This window comes from Oenanthe melanoleuca, chromosome 1A (genome assembly GCF_029582105.1).
Source record: "Oenanthe melanoleuca isolate GR-GAL-2019-014 chromosome 1A, OMel1.0, whole genome shotgun sequence".
NCBI lineage: Eukaryota > Metazoa > Chordata > Aves > Passeriformes > Muscicapidae > Oenanthe > Oenanthe melanoleuca.
The window spans coordinates 21,816,088-21,831,895 of record NC_079334.1 but is presented as its reverse complement, the minus strand read 5'-3'; the positions used below and the strand labels follow the sequence as shown (position 1 = coordinate 21,831,895).

Below are 15,808 nucleotides of genomic sequence, written 5' to 3'. Positions count from 1 at the left end.
GTAGACCAGGGGTGAAGGCAGGGGGTGAGGAAGGAGCTGGAGGTGCCACTTTGCTGCTGTGCCTGCAGGTCTCTGGGATTTTCCAAAGAGAGAAAACATCCCCTTTCGTTGCCAGGGAAAAGGGGAAGCTACATCTTGGACAGCACGAAAGCCACAAGGGACAAATTGCTGAGCTCAGCCCTGGTTCAGGGAGCAAGGACCTGGGTGGGATATAAACTCAGCAGTGACACTGCACACACCCCCCATGCTCCCCCAGAAATGTTCAAGGACAGGTTTGATGTCCTGGTCTAGTGGAAGGTGTCCCTGCCCCTGGCAGTGGGCTTGGAACTGGATGATCTTTAAAAGTTCCTCCCAAATGATTGTGATTTTACAACTGAAAGAGAAGCAGTAGGCCCTTCCTCCTGCTTTTGGGTGCTGGCATACCTCTTCCTGTGAGTGTCACTGGTTCTACAGCCACCTGGGCAGCAGAATGTCCTTGGACACCCTGGTGGGGATGTGAGATGGAGCAGAGGGCAGGGATGACAGGGCAGGAGGCAGAGGAAAAGGAACCTTCCGAAGCAGAGTCATGGTTTAGGGAGATGAGTGTCAGAAGTGGGGTCACACCCCAGTTTGAGACTCTGGGATGTGGTGGCAGGAGGGACAGCAGGAAACACACGATCCTGCTTTGGGAGGCAAGCTGGGACTAAAAGACAGGGAGCTGCAACAATTCAGACCTCTGTCCATAGGAAAAGTCTGGGGCTGAGGGAATTTCTGGGGAAAAATCATTCTTCGCAAGAACAACAGAGGACATTAACTATACCAGAGCCCACATCAGTGTCACCGTCCCCTCCTCTCTCAGGAGCACGGGGCTGAGCAGGGCCGCAGAGATCGAGCTGAGCTGTCACGGAAAAGCGGGGAAATCAGTCAAGCAACAGCTCTGTCCTCCCAGATCTGCCTTTTGTCACCTCGGTGCCGTCCGCCCCGCTGAGGGGAACCCACGGGCAGACTGAGGCCTGCCCCTTCCCCATCCTTCCTCCCCCGGGCCTGCCCCGCCCCGGCCCGGAGGCGGGACGGGGGCTGGCAGAGCGGGAGCAGCTGGCTGGGCTCTGTGGGCTGCTGTGCTCTGGGCAGGGAGCAGGTGGAGAGGCACTGTCCCTTCCCTGCTCGCCTCTGTGGGCTGCTGTGCTCTGGGCAGGGAGCAGGTGGAGAGGCACTGTCCCTTCCCTGCTCGCCTCTGTGGGCTGCTGTGCTCTGGGCAGGGAGCAGGTGGAGAGGCACTGTCCCTTCCCTGCTCGCCTCTGTGGGCTGCTGTGCCCTGGGCAGCCGATGCCTTCGGCGCAGGCTGCCCGCTCATGGCTCTGATCTCCTTCGCCGCCCCCTCAGCACCCGGTCCGGGACACTCAGCCCCTCCGTGGCGAGCAGGGATGCTCGCTTTCCTCCTGGCAGGCTGTGCGGTCTCCTCGCAGTGTTTTCCAGTCTGTCCTTGCCTCTCTGGGTCACTGAGCCCTCCGTACTGAAAATCCCTCCTGCTTCACCGGGATCCTTCAGGTCTGCTGACTCTTTGCCTTCCTGGCCTTTGCCCACCCTGTTCCTTGACCACATCCTGTTGAAGACCTTGCTCTTGACTAATCCTGCCCCCTCGGAGGCTTCGAGAAGAGCAGGCAGCGTCAGGCGGAGGCACGGGCAGAGTCTGTCCTTGTTCCGTAGGATCCCGGGATCGCTCTGGGAGCCATGGGCCGGCGGCTCATCCATGGTGTCTCCGCAGCCGCACTCTTCCTCGCCAGTGTGGCTCTCCTCTCCATGCGGCACCGTGCGGCTCGGGAAGCTGCCCAGTACCCGGGGGTCGGGGAGGGAATGTTGGAGAAGCCAGAGCAGCGGAGCGAAGGGAGCCCAGCGGGAGCTGGTGGCGGGGGGCAGGAGGACCCCAAGCTCCATCCTCCGGAGGTACGCAGGAGTGAGGGGAGCCTGACGCTTGGGGACATTTTCATAGCTGTGAAGACGACCAAGAGGTTTCACCAGAGCCGGATGGAGCTGCTCCTGGACACGTGGATATCCCAGGCCAGCGAACAGGTGAGTGTGTGGATTCTGACTAGACAGAACTTGTTAGTGATGGGGCAGGGATGGGGTGTCAGGGCAAGGGGATAAAAGCCAGAGGAAGGGGAAGCTGGACGCTGTAGTGCCCCTCAGTACTTTTCTCTGTTTCTCACTCCACATTCAAAGGGAGATGCTACCCAGCAAAATACTTCACCAGTAGTTGCTTCATAGGAAAGGCTGGTGAGGATGCCATACCAGGCTGAATGCACAGACTATCCTGTGTCTGTATGAAATGGTGGCTGTCTACCTCCTAGTGCCATGAGTTTGTTGGGTTTGCAGCTGATAGGCTCCCCTGGCCCTTGGTCACTGTGCCTGGACACCCATTGCCCTGGAAAGGTGCGGTGCAGTGGGCAAGAGAACAAGGCAGGCAGGCTCCCAGATGACCTCCTGTAGTTAGCCCTGTTCACCCTGCAGCACATCAGGCGCAAGCCATATTTTCCTTTCTTGTACAGATGCTTTCGTGTGCATGATCTTGAAGTGATGTGGGTGTATTCTTGATTTCGATTTATTTTTTTTTAACTGGGGCCCCGATGTTTCCATCCTTTGCTGAAACAGTTTGGAGAGTTTCCTTCCTGCCAGAGAAACTGATGTGGGGCACCACATTAGTGGTGCTGTGCAGACTGGCTTACTGGTAGGCAGGAGTACTCCCCAGAGCTCTGGTGCTTTTCTCCCTCCCTTGCAGAGCTGCTCCTCAAGAAAGAAGAAATCCTGTGGCTGCCCTGAAGGGTGTTTTTTTTTGCCTCTGCCTGTGTGTGATGGGTACCTGTAAGGCAAATTCAGGCCCCAGTGAGGAAGGGGGATGGGGGTGGAGGTACTGGGTAGGAGAGTGCCTGAAGCAATGCAGGGTTTTCTGGGTAAGGGTGGTTTTCCACTTCATGGTGCTGCAACTGTCTGGTCTGTGCTGCGGTCGTCACAGGAAGCCATGTCCTATTTTGAGCACGCTTCCTCTCCTGGCTGTGTGTCCCCCTCAGCATCTGAGATGTCCTGCTTCCTCCTCCAGATGCACTTCTTCTCTCTGGCCAGCTCCAGCCCAGCAGCTCCTTGGAGAAACCAAACCCAACCACATGGCTGCACTGGCATTAGGATATTGTTTGTAGGGCCTTCACAGTGGGTTTTTAAGGAGCAATTCACCTGGCCCTCCTTTCTTTGACAAATCAGTGTCTGGCCATTCTGCTGATGACAGGAATTAGATGCACGCTACCCAGATTCATTAGATCCCCTCTGTGATGCAGGTGATGTCTAAACCTTAGAAGAGGTGTTGAATTTTCCATGCTGCTGCCAGCCTCTGGAAAGCTACACAGACTGAGCAGGAAAATAGGAAGGAAGGGGTAGAATGGGAGTGTCTCTCATTTTTGAATAGAGTTTTTTCAGTGTTATCGATTTTTATTGCAAGCTTGCAATTTTCTGTGTTTTTCTTCTTGCTTTTTTTATGAAATGGCTTTGAGAGAAGGGGAGTGGGAGCATAAAGGGAGGTAAAGTACATGAAAGTCAAAAACTTTTTTTTTTTTTTAATATATTCCTGCTTAAGGATTTTTTTTATGTTTACAGGAAAGGGTTAGTTTTGAAAATCTGACAATATAGAAAACCTCACTTAGCAAAAAAAGGACTACTTGCAATTTGCAAAGGACATTTAATTGTTGTGGGGACAGGACTAGTGCACCAGACCTCCTACTATTGAGTCCTTATGGAGAGACATAGGCTTTAGGAGCCAGTCCTGGAGAAATTCAGGTTTCAGAAGTCCTGATATGCAGAGGCTGCCTTCTCTTAGGGCTGATCCAGTGTCTCATTTGCCCTTAATCATGGGTGGAGACCAGTTCAGTGAGTCTTTCTCCACCAGTGGCCAGCAGGGAAGTTTTAGCAGCTGGCTGTGTTGCTGATGCCAAGCCTGGCTTCAGAGCTGGGTGCCTGCATGGTTTCCTCCTGGGGGAAGCAACCCAGACCTCCCAGGTCAGGCTTAGGTGACTGTAACAGGAGGCAGGAACAGCTGTGCTTTTGATGGCAAGGACAGACTGTATAGGAGCCAAATTAAAAATCCTCTGTGTTGGACCCTCTTGAGGTAGAAAATAAGAGTGAGAGATTGTCTCTGAAACTGCTCTGTTTAATCTGAAGACATGCAGTTGGTGAGAGATCGGAAAGTGTGAGATGGGCCCATCCTGAACTGGCTTTCAGATTTTCAGTGAGGGGAACGGACCACAGATTTTGAATCTGTTCTCTGTGCAAGAGAGGGTTTCTTCATAGAGAAAGGATACCCTGGGAGCCTAGGCAATGAACATGGCCCTGGATTGTCAGGTTCCACGTCTTTATTCCCTTTTCCTAGTTTTTTATTGCTAGCCTATTTCCCCAGTTCAGGGTGAGGGGGTCTCAAAGTCTAGTGTTTATCCATTCCTAGGGCTCTTATGTTTATGAAGAGCTGCCAGAAAAAGCTGTTTGACACAGTGGCTCCATAGCACTGCTTGCACTGCTGTCCAGCAGACATCCTTTCCTACACAGACATCTTCTCCACTCCAGAATGGAGGAATACTTTCTGTGCTTCATCTCTGGCAGCAACTGCTGCTCCAGGTTTCCCCACCCTGAGGGGTATGAGGGATGGAGAGATGAGGATGGAGGCAGCTGCATGTGCTATTGTGATCTTCTTTTGCATTTCTTGAGCACAGCCAGGTGTGTCATGGAGATCAGAGTTTGAAACTGCCAGAAAAATCAGACTGGCCTAGTCCCCATACTCATATTTCCATTTTTCCAGTTATTTTGGACAGTGTGATGTTGCCTATGGTGACTGTATACTTTCATCCTTGGGTTCCACAGAAACGTGTTGGATGTCTGCAAAGAAAACACATTTCCCATCTTGCATTGAGAGAAAACTGGGAACTTCAGAATATTTTTACAAGTAGAAAATTTGGAAAAGAGGCAGATTGCTATTTTAAGTTAATCAGATGTGATGTTTGTTAGACACGTGATATCTAGTTGGTTTTATATCTGTAAGCAAGTAATTTCCAGCAACAGTATTTTTGGGGATTTTTTTGGTTGTGTTTTTATTTTTTTTATTTTTTTTTTAATGTCAGAAAGTTTCAACAGTTTCAGATTTTGTTTTTCTTAAAATGAAAATATTTGCCATAGTGGAAATTTCTAACTCTGACATGCTGGCAAGGGAAATCCCATGCTGCTGACAATTCCTGCTTTGCCTGAAGGCTGTGATATGGTCCCCTGACCCAGAGCAGCTCCTTTACCTGAGACTTGGCTAATTGCTTCTTGTCACATGATTCTTGAAAATGGTTTTAACTAAGAGATTTTACTGGTGGGTGGGGTAGGAATGTGTGCATGTTCCATTGCTGCAGCTCAGCTCTTGGAGGGTAATTCACCAAGCGCTGTAGCTCATCCATCTGAGACCATGAAACCATCCTGCTGTCTCTGCTTGAGCCAGGTGATCTCTGAGGGTCCTTATTGCCTTATTGACAGGTGCACAACATTCCTCCTGCTGTGTCCTCTGGATAGGGATATATCTCCCAAATGCTAGGTGGGTGTGGGGGGATGTAGAGACTTGTGTCTCCCTGCCAGAGCCTTTGGGAGCTCTGTCTGCCTGCCTTGTTCCCTTTGTGCCTGGCAGGTGCTGTGTTTAACCAGCCTGTGGGCAGCTGGTGGGGAGACTGTTTATGGCTCGCGACTCCTTTTTCATTTCGTGAAAGCTCATTTTCTGCCTGAGGAAAGCTTTTCTCCACCAGCCCTGATCCTTGCCTGGCTCTGGAGAGGGGGAGATGTGCCACATAATGGCAGCAAGGGGGATTAGAGAAGCCTGGGAGTGGGGGAAGAGGAGGAGGAGGAGGAGGGGGCAGAAAGTGGCAGGGGGCTGTGCACACTTCACACACAAAGCAGATGTTCTTTTAACCCAAGCATCATTTAACCACAATGCTTTAATTTTTCTACCACTGGTGCCTAATCCAGGGCTACCTCTCCCCCTCACTCAGTGCCAGGAGTCCCCTGTTCCCAAGGCAGTGGGATGGCAGTGAAAATGAAGCCACACAAGTGTTGGTGGTTGTGCCCTGCAGGACGGGGAAGCACAGCCATCCTTCTGTTCTTTATCTGCTGCCTTGGAGTGGGTACAGCAGCAGAGGATGGAGTGGGGTAACCATGTTACTCCAAGTGTGTGCAGCTGTGGGAGGAAGAAGTGGGCAGCCAGGAGCAGCACCAGCTCCATCCCTGAGAGTAATCTCTTTTCCTTGTTTTCCCAGACCTACATCTTCACTGATGAAGAAGATGATGCCTTGAAAAGGAGAATGGGTAATGACCTGTCCTATGATACCTTTCTACTCCACCTTCAGCCCTTGAACCGCCCTGGCCTTGAGAGGGGCTCTGGTGTGAGGTTTGGCTGTCCTGCACTGTCTGTTCAAACACGCCTCTCCCTGTGTCCTGTGGTGGTGATTTGGTGTTGTTGGCTTACCCCAGGGCATGCAGCCCACTGGAGGCAGGGTGCTGTCTGCTTAAAGCATCCATGGGTAGAAGCAGCACATGACAGAGCCCCTCAACCTCTGCATCATGGTTGGCAGTGGGCAGGGTGGACATGTGGTGTGCAGGCGTTTTAGTCTTGGCCAAGTTTCTTGGCTTTGTCCAGGTTTCATCTCTTGGTAGGAGGAGTGGAACCCATGTCACTATGGGCTTGGATGCCTTTTGGGGAGCCATGAGGAGACTGTCTGTGAACAAATCCCTTCCCTCCTGCCCAGATGTCCTCCCTGTGACCGTGCAGAGTGGGCTGGCTCTGAGCTTTCCCTCCTCTGGCAGGTGGCCGTGTGATCTTCACCAACTGCTCTGCCGAGCACAGCCACCTGGCCCTGTCCTGCAAGATGGCTGCAGAGTTCGACGCCTTCCTGGCCAGCGGCCTGAGGTGAGGCAGGGCTGCCATGGGGGCACCCCTGAGAGCAAGAGGCACCCTCCTTACTGCAAACTTCTTGTGTCTTCCCATCTGCCCCAGCTGGTTTTGCCACTTGGATGATGACAACTACCTGAACCCTCGGGCGCTCCTGAAGCTCTTGTCGTCCTACGCAGAGACGTGGGATGTTTACCTGGGCAAACCCAGCCTGAACCGACCCATCAGGGCCTCTGAAACGCTGCCAAACAACCAGACGGTACAGCCTGTGGTGGTGCTGCGGGGGCACTGGGTTCTTTTGGTGTCTGGCTCACATTTGTTGTGGTTTAACCCCAGCCAGCAGCCAAGCCCCATGCAGCTACTCACTCACTCTCCCCACCAGAGTTAGTGGGGAGAGAATCGAAAGGGCAAAAGGTAGAAAATTTGTGGGTTGGGATACAGACAGGGAAAGCAAAAGCCATGCACACAAGCGAGGTAAAGCAAGGAATTAAATCACTGCTTCCCACAGGCAGGCAGGTGTTCAGCCACCTCCAGGAGAGCAGGGCCCCATCACATGTAATGGTGACTTGGGAAGGCAAACACCATTACTCCAAATGTCCTCCCCTTCCTCCTTCTCCCCATACTTTATATGCTAAGCAGGGTGTCGTATGGTCTGGAATATCCCTTTGGTCAGTTAGGGTCACCAGTCCTGGCAGTGTCTCCTGACAACCTCCCTTGCACCCCTGGTTTCCTCACCAGTGGGTCAGTAGAAAAGCAAAAAAGGCCTTGGCTGTGTGTAAACCCTGCCTAGCAATAACAAAAGCATCTCTATATCATCAGTGCTGTATTCAGCACAAATCCAAAACACAGCCCCACACCAGCCACTGTGGAAAAAGTCAACTCTACCTGAGCCAAAACCAGCACAGTATTGCAAGGAGAGACAGGTCCCAAGAGCAATGTCAACAGCTGAAAACTTGCCATCTTGTCTGAACATGGCTGTAGGTGCTGACTAAATTTGGTCATCCCAGGGGCAGAGTGCTCTGCCTTTGGGTACATGTCTGACAGGACATAAGCCTGCCCTGGGCACCCAGGAGTAACTGGCTGTTCCAGTAATGAGGAAGTGAAAATCCATGCTGTACTGCTGGCAACTCCTTCTGGGCAGCTGTCAGGGGGCTGGGGTGACAATAGGGCTGTGTTGGTCCTGATGTCAAAGCTGGAATTCCAGCATTCCCACCTCTGGGGGTGTGGTATTGTCTGAGCCTCTGCCATTGCTTTTCTCTGGTGTTTCTCTCCAGAAATCCGTGCGCTTCTGGTTTGCCACGGGAGGGGCTGGGTTCTGCATCAGCCACAAGCTGGCAAGGAAGATGGTGCCCTGGGCCAGGTGAGCTGGGGAGTGTGGGAGCCTTTGGGGATGAGCAACATGGCTGCACATCAATTCCTGGCAGTGTCAGACCTGGATTTGTGCATGTGGTGTTTGCAGAGGTGCAGAGTGCTGTGTGCTGCACATCTGCAGGATGTGAGACTGGAGGAAGGATGTAGTGGGTGGGTCTGCCAACTGATTGAAAGCTGGCAAGAGCAGGCACATCAGTAAACATGGTCATGGGATGATGTACTCCTCTCTCCCTATCTCCTTAAGGCTCTTGGTTACTCCCCACACTCCTTCCCATCCCTATCAGCTGCATCTGACTCTTTTCCTATCTGCCTATCTCATCTCCCCTTCATCTGCCTCTTTCCAGCTTTCTGACCTCTCTCCTGAGCTAATTTTGTGTTCCCTCACCCCAAACTCTCTTTGCCTTCTGTGATGTCCACTGTCATTTCCTCAGCTTGATGCATGGAGAGCAGGGGTAGGTCACAAGGTTGTGTTAGCCCAGCTTAGAACAAGATGATGTATTCTGTGATGCCCTAGGTTATACCACAGGCATGTACACTGGTAGGCATTGGCTATGCCAGCCTTAACCAGATCTGAGCATACCCAGAAGGACAGATCTCATCCACACCAGGTGGCTGCTTTAGCTAAAGCCCATGATACGTATTTTATGGTAGACCCAGTCAAGAGGATGATCTGTGATCTAGGGTAAAGCAAAAGTAGCACAGATAGACAATGCCTAACCTGGCATAAAGTCTGCCACTACTGTTTGAAAAATGCTTAAAACACATTTCAGTTTGGTGGAGGTTGTTGCAGTAGATAGTGCTTCACACTGTGTAAATAATCCCAAATCCAGAAGCCTTAAAATTGGGCCTGTCATCAAAAGGTGGCCAAGTGTGTGGTGTTACATTACAGTAGATGGCTTATCCAAGCTGCATGTCCTTTGTTTTTCTTCCCCCTGGACCTGGCCATGTGCTCCCACTGTTACTGTTGTGATGACATGTCTGACCCCCCAGGGGCTCAGTGCACTTCACCAAACAGGTGGAGAAGTGACTCACTGAAGTCTGTCAGCTCTCTGGATCAGCCTACCAAGGACCTGGATTATGTATCAGGGACAGCATAGCTGGCAATGGTGAAAGAACAAGCCCATGCCCAAGTATTTGCAGGTGGAACTCAGGGATTTCTTGCCTAGTTACAGGATTTACTCTGATTTTCAGTAATGTCCTGCCCTAGTGGATGCCTACATCTGCCCCTACCCTTTTCCTAACCCATGCAGCCCTACTCTCTTCCAGTGGCAGGAACTTCCTGAGCACTTCGGAGCTCATCCGCCTGCCGGATGACTGCACCGTGGGTTACATCATCGAGTGCAAAGTCGGTGGGCAGCTGACTCCCAGTGCACTCTTCCACTCCCACCTGGAGAACCTGCAGCTCATCCCCACCTCTCAGCTCACACAGCAGGTGAGGAGGGGAAAGGAAGCAAGAGGGAGGTGTGTGAGGAAGGAGAAGTGGAGGGGAGCTTACAGGCACGTTGTTCCACTGATGGCATTGATGTGCATTAAATCAATCATCTCCTCTTCTGGGGAGGCTTTCCTGACAAATGCCTCTTTGAAATAAGGAGCAGATGTTGCCTGTAGCGCAGCTGCCAGTCATGGTGCCCTGGGATCAGTGGTGGGGAGCACATATATGGGGAGTGATGGGAGGACTGAGGGCATCCCTGGGGGAATGTGACACAAGGACAAGCAGAAAGGATGATTGATTTGGAAAGGGCCTTTGACATGACACTGTGTCTGCCTTGCAAAGGGCTAGTGGGCAAACGACTAGTAGGGTGGACCATCATGGGAAGGAAGATGGGAGAGATGTGGAAAGCAGAGGCCAAGCCAGCAGAGAAAGAACTAGAATGGGAGTTTTTGTCATCCACTGCAAATTCCTTGTTCCTGAGCTCATCTCATTCTTTCTACTCCTTTCTCACCACTTTGTAGGTCACCCTCAGCTATGGTGTGTTTGAGAACAAACTCAATGTCATGGAGCTCAGTGGCCCCTTCTCACCTCAGGAGGATCCCTCAAGGTGTGGGGCATGAGTGCTCTGGGTGTTGCTGCTGTGTGAGCCCTTAGACAACAGGCTGGGAGGGGGAGGCAGCACCATGGGGTACAGGAGGGATAGAGGGAGAGACAGAAACCTTACAGTCACATTGGGTGAGGGGCACCCCAGAATTAAGCTGTTTGTGACCCCTTATAAACTTTGCAAACCTTTCTGGGTGAGTGGGAAGAAACGAAGCATTCAAAACATTTTATTTGGACAATGCCTAAGCCAAAAGTATTGCTGTTTATTTCCCATTTTGAGGCTGAACAAGCTAACCTTTTACCTCAGGGACAGGAAAGAAATGTTCTTTTAAACTCAGGAAAGGAAATTCTGCTTGTTTTTTCATTTTATGCTTTGCTGAGAAAACTGAAGGGAGAAAAGAAAAAGGTTCACTTCAGGCTGACTGCAAACAAAACTGTTCTTTGATTTACCTTCTCCTCTTTGAGTGAACAAACCTAAAGTTGTTATTTGCAGAGCCTGAGTAGGAAGATCCTGGCTGGAGATAGCAGGGGTGGGAAACAGCTATGTGGTAGAAAGAACATCAGCAGAACCATGTAGCAGGGACTGGTGCAGTGCCCATCTCCCTGCCTGTGATCAGGGTGAGCTGTGGGCTTGGGCTCTATGGGCTAGAGCTGGATTTGGGTATCAGAGGGAGGCTTTGCTGAGAAAAGACATCTTTGGGAATGCTGAGAAAAAACAACCAGTCCTGAGCTCTGTGGTGCAGGGTGGGTGCCTGATGTGGAATTGGGCATGAGGGAGAGATCTTCCATCTTCTAGCTGTGTGCTGGTGTAAAAACTGTCCTCTGACCTTACTTTGCTTTTTCCCCAGCAGGTTTCGATCACTCCACTGCCACCTCTATCCTGACACCTCCTGGTGCCTGCAGGCTGTTGGCTGGTGATGCCTGAGCCTCAGCTACAGTGGATCCAGGTGGCACCTGTTCACCTGTAGGGAGTGGGACACTGAAGAAGCTGGGTGCTCCCAATTTCACCTTCACTGTGGTGGTCTTGGGGCTCTGTGATGGCTTTCTTGGTCCTCAAAGGGACAAGAGACAAGGTCTGATCCAAAGATGGATAAGATGGGCTGGACATGAATGAGCTTCTCATGTGTTTTGGGATATGTGCAAGGGATGGGAGCAGTATGCCTTCTGAGCAGACTGAGGATCAGATATTGACATCTGGGTAGCTGCTGCTGCTGCTCTGTGCCCTGGCTGCATCTTGCTGGACTAGAAGGGCCCTGTGTGTGTGTACCTGGTGCCCAGCTCCTCATGGGTGGCAGCATATCATAGCTCCAGACTCTCTGAGCAGGGCTCTTCCTCCATATCTGTGCTTCCCCTACTGCCTACACTTCTCAGCCACAGACCTGCTGAGTCTCTGCATAGTCAAAGTCTATGGAAATGGAAAATGTGACCATTTCTGTGCTGAATGAATCCTGGAAAAGCTTAGTCCTTGCTCAACAGAAGGGAGATGGGCAGGAAGTACAAAGAATCAGGAATCCCCTGCTCTGCTGGGACAAAAGAGAGGGCATGGGGTAAGGAGCCAGGAGGAGATTGAGTGAGATGGGGATGGCTCCTGCATTGAATGTTGAAGTTTGATCTTGTATGGTGCTGCATTATTCCTCTCCTCTTACCTTCTTGATGTGGGGTCAGGATAATCTCTTGCTCTAATTACCAACCTGTCGTCTGAGATTAGACTCCAGCTCCTATCTGTGAGAAGAGACATAAAGGATTAGAACTGGCTGAAAGAGAGGAGAAAGGAAGAGATGGAGAAGGACTGCTCAGGAGCGGATTAGAGGTTACAGCTTTATAATCTTTTCTGTCCCCAACCAAAAAAATTAAGTCATGAAGGAATGGAAACAGCAAGGCAAAGAGCTTTTTATCTCTGTGGGTCTTTCCTCCAGATGCTATTAGCAGCTTTCTGGCTTCCTGCTCTCCCTGCTGAGTGCAACAGAGGGAAGGAGTGGATCCAAATAGGTTACAACCTTTCTGGCATGTTTGTGAAGGGTCCTTTTCTCAATACAGTGCCTGGTGTGAAAGCTGGGCAGTGGTCCTTTCTGGGGAATGAACTTTGGCATCATTTTGTCCTTGCACACACAGTTAAGTGGCTGGGGGAGGGTGTTGCTGGGAAAGCTGGAAGGCAAAGAGGCTGTTTCAAATGGCAAGTGGTGCCACAAACAGGTATTTTTCTTTAAAGAGCATTTAAAAACAGACTGCTGGGATCTGTGAGAGATCCTGTAATCTCCAGATGAAAGGACAAATGCCCTTTCTCTAAAGAGCTGCTCAGCTTTGTTGCTGCTGATGTGACTAAGACTGCTGCTGGTGGGCTGGAAGAGCCAAAGGCTACTGTCACTTGTGGCTTTGCTGTTTTGAAAACTGGCCACTCTGTCACCTCCTTCCACCCCCAAGCACCAGCATCTCCTACACAGTGCACACAAAGTTTAAAGGAAAGGCGTCAGAAAGACCTTCAACCTCTTCAAAGGAGGATGTAAAAAGGAACAAGCACTTTAATTTCTGGGAAAAACAGAAGACAGGAGCTTGTAGAGTTGTTTTCCAACATGGCCATTCTTACTGGCATTTAATCAGCTTGTGTAGCAGCACACAGCCTTGCTTTCTTGTGTTGACTCCAAGGCCTTTGAAGTAGAAGTTCATCCTGAGCAGGCACAGCTGTGCCAGCCAAGAATCCACGTGGCACAAAACAGACACAGCTATTGGAAGAGGGATGCAGCACTAAGAAGTCCTGCCCCACAGGAGTAGTGGCAGAATCAGAACACAGCCAGAAGATGAAATAAGGTTTTGTGAGAAGGAATGAGTCTTCAAGAGAAACTTACACTACCTGGATACGTCATCTTTCCCCATTCATATTTTCAGCTGATGTTAATAGAGACTTTGAGTTAAAAAGCTGGTCCTGTCTGTAGATGTCCTGGTGACAATCAGAGCAAAATGCGATTCATGTGAGGAAACTGGTACAGCAGCTTCACTTCCCGGGGGTAAAAGCAAAGCAGAGAAACTGAAAGCTTGCTTTGGATCCTGGCTTCAGCAGGTCTGAATTGACCTGGTGCCTTTTGCATGGCTGAAGATCAGATGTTTAATGGGTTGAATCCTTGAGTGGCTGCATGGGGACCCGTTTAAGGCTGGATTTTGTTGCTGGAGCAGTTAAGTACCACTTCTGTGGAAAATGTCTTGTCTCATAAGGAAACAGAACAGATGAGAAGATGTCTGGGGCAGGGCATCTCTTGGGCCACAGAGAAATGAATGACAGAAAAGTCCTGCTATGCCTGTGACGACAATACGCTGGAAAGAAAATAGCTTCGACAAAAGAAACCAGGTTTTCTCTAAGAACAGAGAGACAGCTTAATGGGACATTCACCACATGAAATCTGATCAACGTTCAAACATGAGTTAAAATTAGTTTCAGGAATGGTTCCTGCCCCTGGGGCTTGCTGTCAGATGTTGTGGTTTTACAGTCTCATTTTCCTAGTTTATTAAAATGTTTAGCTGCTTGGGAAAATGAGAAACAATCTCATGTGAAACTTTTCAGGGGGCTGTCTTTTTTTATTCTCTTTCTCTTGATGTAACAAAGATTTTGGAAAGGTTCCGCTGGGGCTATTAAATTTGTATTTTTGTTTTGTTTAGTTTTGTTTTTATATCTCTACCTTTCTCTAGCTCACACTTCCTTTTCTCATTGCAAGGAAAAAAAAAGCCCTCTTCCAAGAAAGAAAAGGATTGGAGACATGGTCTTTATATTTTACTGGGAAAAATGGGGTCAAAGTCAAGGGTGTTGGCATGACCCTGCTGTTGTACAACATTAAGTGTAGTTCAAGGATTCAAGTACAGACACCTCTGCCTGCCCAACACCATAGCAACCAGCACTATTAATGATGTTTAAACTGTATACTAAAAATTCAGAAAAAGGAGAAGGAAGGGAAAAAAAAAAAAAAGCAGTTACAGTATTTGAAATGTAAAATATTAAATAAGGCTTTCATGTTAACAATATCTTTTTTTCACTTTCCCCTTAGCGTGAAGAATTTTTATAAGAAAAGCCCTATTTGACAGTGCAAAAAAAAAATGCTAATGACTGTCCTTTCTTTAGGGGGAAAGAAGTTAGTTGAAATAGGTGGGAAACTGCAGTTGTTGCTAAAGACTTGAAGGGGAGGGAGAAGAATAGCAGCATAGACAATGGTTCTGTCTCTGGTGCAAACTCCTTAATAGCTCTGCTGCCGAAGGAAAACAGATTCTTGAGACACTGTGGGATTTGCCCAACTTGTACCCAGACTGCAGCCTTCAGCTGTCTCCCCAGGCTTCTTGCTAAGGAGGCAGCCTTCAAAAGGCAAGCAGTTTATCAGGCAGAAGTCAAAGGATGAGAAATAGGAACAGGAAAAAAGGAGATTGGAGGGAAAGAAACCACCAAGCAAGGCCTTGGAGGAGCATGTGAATTTTAGCAGTGCATTGAAAGTGCTGCTTGAGCAAGAGCAGGAAAGGGGGTGTTGTCTGGCCCCCCAGGTCATCATGGCAACTGTGGGTCACCAATGGCAATGAGGATGCCAGCCTGTGAGACAGAGTGCACCTTGGAAGAGGTGAGATCAGTTTGGTTGGCCCTGAACATCTTTTTTTAATAACACTCCAGAGAACACTCCAGTGGCTTTTCATCAGTGTTACAACAGATTTAGCTTCTTAATTTACTTCTTCTGCCCTTGCTTACAGTGCAGGCTTTTCAGACAGTCCAGAGTGGGATCAGCATCTCTTTTAATTAATTTGATAAATTTGTCTTCAGTCTCTGAAAAACCCAGCTTGACAGCTGGCTCTACACACGTCTGGGATGGATGCAAAGCTGAAGGAGGGTGGGTGACTACTCCATTCAGTAAGTGCATGGTCACAGGGAGGCATGGACCATCCTTACATTGTATCTTGAGCAACCTGCTTGCAGTTGGAATCTCAGACTGACTGGAACTTCCTCCTCTGCCAAATAATGCTCGTCATGTGGTTCCACTGAAGAGGATGCAATGTTGCCATAGACATAAGCAAGGCCAGGAAGAAGAGCAGCATCATAAATGTTCAAGTATCTGTGCCTGTTCTCACCAGCTGATGCAGGAATTTTTCCTGTTGACTTTCTGCCTAAATACCTGGGAGGTTACAGGAGTGCGGAACTGAGCTGTTGTTGCTCAGATGGCATTGCCTCTTAAGGCTGTTCCTTGACAGCCTGAGATTTTTTTCCCTGCCTATTTGATCCAGCTTGGACTCCCAAGAAAGCTGGGAACTTATCTCTCTCACTGTTTGAACTGTAAGTGATTAATTACATACCCCAAGAATGGGCTCCTTGCCTATCTCTTGTGTTTAAATTGCCTTCCAGGATTTTGCAACGCTGAGGAGCCTCTTCCGATTTTACTGCTGACTGTGCCTTGGTTAAGCCTCTCTTGGTTTTGTTGGGAGCTGCATCTGATCCGTAGTGAACTTTAAGAACA

At 49.7% G+C, this 15,808-nt stretch overlaps 1 protein-coding gene across 1 annotated transcript; it reads left to right on the top strand.

Annotated features, from left to right (window-relative positions):
• Positions 1-759: 759 nt before the first annotated feature.
• MFNG (MFNG O-fucosylpeptide 3-beta-N-acetylglucosaminyltransferase) lies at positions 760-13,979 on the top strand. Its single transcript, XM_056482227.1, has 8 exons — positions 760-2,049; positions 6,297-6,345; positions 6,844-6,946; positions 7,034-7,187; positions 8,203-8,288; positions 9,566-9,731; positions 10,253-10,338; positions 11,186-13,979. Exons 1-8 carry the CDS (start codon positions 1,711-1,713, stop codon positions 11,250-11,252), a joined length of 1,050 nt encoding a protein of 349 aa, XP_056338202.1. The 5' UTR covers positions 760-1,710; the 3' UTR covers positions 11,253-13,979.
• The last annotated feature ends 1,829 nt before the right edge of the window (positions 13,980-15,808 follow it).

Bases quoted from the DNA above. Each gene is read 5' to 3' on its own strand.
- MFNG (XM_056482227.1), top strand. From the start codon at position 1,711: ATGGGCCGGCGGCTCATCCATGGTGTCTCCGCAGCCGCACTCTTCCTC. The intron at 6,346-6,843 runs GTAATGACCTGT...CTCCTCTGGCAG, and splicing joins TGCCTTGAAAAGGAGAATGG to GTGGCCGTGTGATCTTCACC. The intron at 9,732-10,252 runs GTGAGGAGGGGA...ACCACTTTGTAG, and splicing joins CCTCTCAGCTCACACAGCAG to GTCACCCTCAGCTATGGTGT.